At 39.2% G+C, this 5,000-nt stretch overlaps 1 protein-coding gene across 1 annotated transcript in view; it reads left to right on the top strand.

The window, feature by feature from the left end:
* LOC119589636 overlaps positions 1-5,000 on the top strand; it is a 112,615-nt gene that overhangs the window by 96,151 nt on the left and 11,464 nt on the right. The window contains exons 10-11 of the mRNA XM_037938231.1: positions 315-457; positions 2,854-2,909. Coding sequence (XP_037794159.1) covers positions 315-457; positions 2,854-2,909 — 199 coding nt within the window. The remainder of the gene's footprint in view (positions 1-314; positions 458-2,853; positions 2,910-5,000) is intronic.

Here is a 5,000-nt window from a genome sequence, read left to right as displayed (position 1 = left end):
GTTGCTATTGTTATTATTATTATTATTATTATCAGCAGCATAATTATCATAACTGTTGTTGTTATATTATTATTATCACCATCATTATTAATATGAGCACTATTATTATCATTACAATTAATATTATCACATCACTTTTAGTATTAATATCATCATATTTATCAACTACATCAGTGTCACTACTAATATCATGCCTCATCTTCATCATCCTTATCCTTATCATCATCATCATCGCCAACATCGCCGTTATCATTCTCCCTACCTCTTGTCGCCCTCCCCACCACCCCCGCCCTCACTCCCTCCCCCGCCCCCAGAGCCGCGACGCCATGCCCTACCTGGAGAGGAACCGCGTGGGGAGGGACGCGATCGACTCCGCCAGCGCCCTCACCGACATGGGCAAATACCTTTACCAGGAGCGACGTCTCCCCACCTACGATATAGCCGTCGCCATTACCAAGTGCGTAGTACTTGCGATTCGTTGGGTCGAGTGTTTACTGGTGTTTAGGCGTTAGTTTTTTTTTTTTTTTTTTTGGCTTGTTTCTTAATATTTGTGTCTGGATCTCTCTCTCTCTCTCTCTTTATATATATATATATATATATATATATATATATATATATATATATATATATATATATATATATATATATATATATAATATATATATATAATATATATAGGGAGATATAAACATACTTATGTATATATAAACATATGTTTATATATATGTAAATATAGGAATATATATGTTTATATATATAGGGAGACATAGATATCCGTGTGTGTACCTATCTATTTCTTTTCCTAAAATTCTAGTTCTGTTTCAAATATTCTTGCTAAGTTCTAATTTTCTTACAGTTAAGTTTCATTATTATGATTAAGTTACAGGAATTAGTCTTAATATATAACTTCAAAATAGCTCCATAGATAAAAATAAATTCGTTTTCTCAAGATCAGTGAAGTACCAATAACTGAAGAACAGAGAAGTTAAAAGCATCAATCCTTTACAAAGTAGATTTCATGGATGAATGGAGTCCCTTGATAAATGAGCTTCCATTGACTAATAGATGTGGCACGTCTAATCCCCTTTTCTCTCAGCCTCGTCAAGGCAGATGAGCTGGGCAGCGAGGGTCGTAAGAGAGAACCGGGTCAGGAAGGAGGTCAAGCCATTAAACAGACCCGTTTCCGATCTCTCCTGTTATTCGCACTCTTATCAATCAGTCTTTTTCTCGCACCTCCCACTTTCGCCTGAGGTTCGAGCTTCGAGGCCTGCTCGCGAATCTTCGAGACCCGGGATTCGTGACGCCGAAGTTCGAAGCCGCAATGAAGGGGGTTAAAGGAGGACAATTAGAGTAAAAGAGAAACTTATGAGCAAATAGATACACCTGTGATTTATGATCCTCCTTCAAGACGTGTTGTTACACGCAAAAGCAGGACGCGAGGTGGATTAAGGTAGATCAAAGAATGCCCTGTGCAACCCTGGGCCTTCCGAAACCTATCCTGGATGTCCGAATCTTTGAATTTATCCAAGATTGCTGTTTCGGCGGTTTGGATCCTCTCTCGAAATTGTCTCGAGAGGATTCGATACTGTTTGAAACGTGTATGTTTACCCTCCCTCGTTTTCGGCCCCTCGCTCTGCCCAGCGGCGATGGGACTCTAATGCTTGCGGAAGAAGGATTTCTCCGTAGGGACTTAGTGTCTCTTTGACTAGTTAAAGGCTAAAGTTTATCATAATCCAGTCAATATTGTGTAACCTATTGAAAATAACCTCATTTACTTATAGTAATTCTGTATTCATGTGGTAGCAGATCTGAGAAAATGAATGTAATTACCCTATAGACTAAGATATTTTACCCTGTTGGATTAACTTATTTGTACTTACATTAGAATTTATTTGTTTATTTTAATGATGTGTACATAAATGCAGCGTATTTAGGAATTATCAGGAAACACAGTCGTTTTGTGGGAAGATGAACCTTGTATTTAACCTTTCACTAAACCTCTGTACCTCACGACATCCCAATCCAGGTACGATCTGTGTCGCCGACGAAAGAGTGGGAGGTGTACAACAGGCACGGCCGGTACGTTGCACGAATGGGGACGTACATCCTTCATGTGCACATACACATACACTTATATATGTGCATACACATCCCCCCTTAATAATCCCACCACATGTATGCCAATACACGTCCATACGGTGGAGGGTCCAATTTCAAGGAGTTCTTTTGGTTGTAGATAGAGTTCAGTCCGTAGATTTACTAGAGTCACCCCTGAAAACACGCGCGCTTTGCCCGGTTTTCTTTCTCTCACGCTTGGAGGTAAGTCTGCCATTATTCCAGACGACTAACTTGACGCCAGACTCACTGCAACGCTACAAAGGATCGGACGCGGAGATCTGGAATGGAGGATTGTCTGACGCACATCCCAGGTTTCGGGCACTCTGGGCTCAGTTCATGTACACACAATAGAAGGAACTTGGGAGCTACTTACTCAAGCTTTCGTACGGGAGTGGATTTTCATTTTTCATTCATGTGATGTTTTGTTTACTTTTATAGATCCTTAATCCCCTAACCAGTAGCTTCCACGTCCCCTCTGGCGTGGATAAGCCTGCCAGTAAATCCTTTACAAAATACCCAATATCATTTCTTCCCTAACAGCCCAACAGGTGTGACCCTGACGTCACTGCAGCTGCTATGACGTCACCATAATCCCTCTGACGTCATCGTCTGAAAACTTATAAAAAAATAACAAAAGACGATCGGCCACCGCCACCACGGATGGAAAAGATTCCCAAATGAACCTCTGACTTTTCCTTGCAGATTGAGATGAACTTGTTGACTTTCTCGTTGCAGATTAGACATGTGTAGACGCCAATTCAAAGGGGGGGTTTGCAACAGGGGTACTGCAGGTAGGTTGAAACACCACGTGACCCCGACTTGTAGTTCATTGCACTCACTGACGCTGCCACCATAGGGCACCATGGAGAGGGGGAGGGGGGAGGGGGAGAGGTGTTCACAATACATAGTGTGTCATGGGAAAGCTGTCCCGTTCTTGATTTCGTTATGTGAACAAAACAAGTTGAGGATAATCTATGATGTGAGTAATAAACACACACACACACACACACACACACACACAACACAAACACACAATACAATACAACACACACACATCACACACACATAGTGTGTGTATTGTGTGTGTTTGTATGGTATGTATTTATATATGTATGTGTATTATATATATACACATGTATGTATATATGTATGTATGTATGTATGCATGCATGTATGCATGTATAATACACACACACGTACAATGCTCACACGCACGCGCACACACACACACACACACACACACACACACACACACGCACACACACACACACACACACACACACACACACACACACACAAACACACCACACACAACACACACACACAACACACAAACACAACACAAAACACAACACACAAACACAAACACAACACACACCACACACACACACCAAAACACACACACACACACACACACACACATAATATATATATGCATATGCATATGCACATACATGTGGGTTGCAACATTGTAAGCAATTGGCATATTAGTTGGAAGTCCTGAGGAAGGAATGGCCAGACCTGGGCCATAACTTGCCTGCGGCTGGTCGTTATATATCCATAACTATCATGGGCCCAGGAAGTTAACTTAATGCGTGTCAATGGTGGCAGCTTCGAGTATATATAGCCGACGTACTTTAGACTGGGAATACCTTCTTGTGAGGAAAATTCTAGCTCTTAGGATCATCATGAATACTGAACAATTTGCACAAACATTTTGTATATATTTAAGTAATAACGTTGCCATGTGTTGCACAAGTATACATCAAATTAGATTTTCTTTTCTTGCATTGCTATTATGCAATATTTACTAGTACTTTACACATTAGTTATTTAGGATAGTGATACCTATTGTGATGTTGACGCCTGACTTCTCACCATACTTGCACCGCCATCTACCATAAAAAAAGACATACATACAAATACTGAATCTCTGATACACTAGAATTAATGATTTATGCATTAATAAGTACACACCAGTTACGATTCCCATGACTCTGATCAGATCAAACACATTTCTATCACCATAACACTGTACCTTAGCTTCTTTGAAAGCACCATATGCCTCATCTCCATTTTCCATCTGACCTTCACTGTCATTTCTTCATTCTGCACTAAAGAAATGGACTTGATTACCCGCTTACTTGACCTTTTTTATGGCTTATGCGCTGAGATGTAGCTCTTGACCTGACCTTCCCGCGATGAACTGTGTCTTTGTCACAAGTCTTGGATATTTGTTTTATGTCCTTGCTTGACCTTGTCTCTACTCGACCTTGATTTTTGTGTTCCTTTCTTCCCTGACCTTTGCTTGACTTTTATGTGGTTTACTGACCTGACCTTACTGTGGGATTTCCTGTGATTTGAACCTCTGCTCTGTTCGAGCTGTTACCCCGTCCGACACTCTCTGAACTGACCTTCAACCTCTTCTGACTTGGTACAGAAAAGAACACTGTGAATGACTAGCTGGTTGCTTTGGATAAGTGTCTTCTGTAAATGGAAATGTTTGAACTTAAAAGTTTATATATGTGTGGGTTATTATATATATATATATATATATATATATATATATATATATATGTATATATATATTTTATATATATGTTATTATATTATATATATATATATATATATATATATATATATATATATGTTGTGTGTGTGTGTGTGTGTGTGTGTGTGTGTGTGTGTGTGTGTGTGTGTGTGTGTGTGTGTTAATACACTATATAATACAACACACACACACCACACACACACCACACACACACACCACAGATCATAATATAAACACTACAACAATAACATAAATATATATATATATATATATATATATATATATATATATATTATACATATATAATATATACATATATTATATGATACAT

The sequence above is a fragment of the Penaeus monodon genome, chromosome 26, assembly GCF_015228065.2.
Source record: "Penaeus monodon isolate SGIC_2016 chromosome 26, NSTDA_Pmon_1, whole genome shotgun sequence".
Classification (NCBI taxonomy): domain Eukaryota; kingdom Metazoa; phylum Arthropoda; class Malacostraca; order Decapoda; family Penaeidae; genus Penaeus; species Penaeus monodon.
The sequence above is the reverse complement of the archived record's forward strand: the minus strand, read 5'-3'. Positions and strand labels throughout refer to the sequence as shown.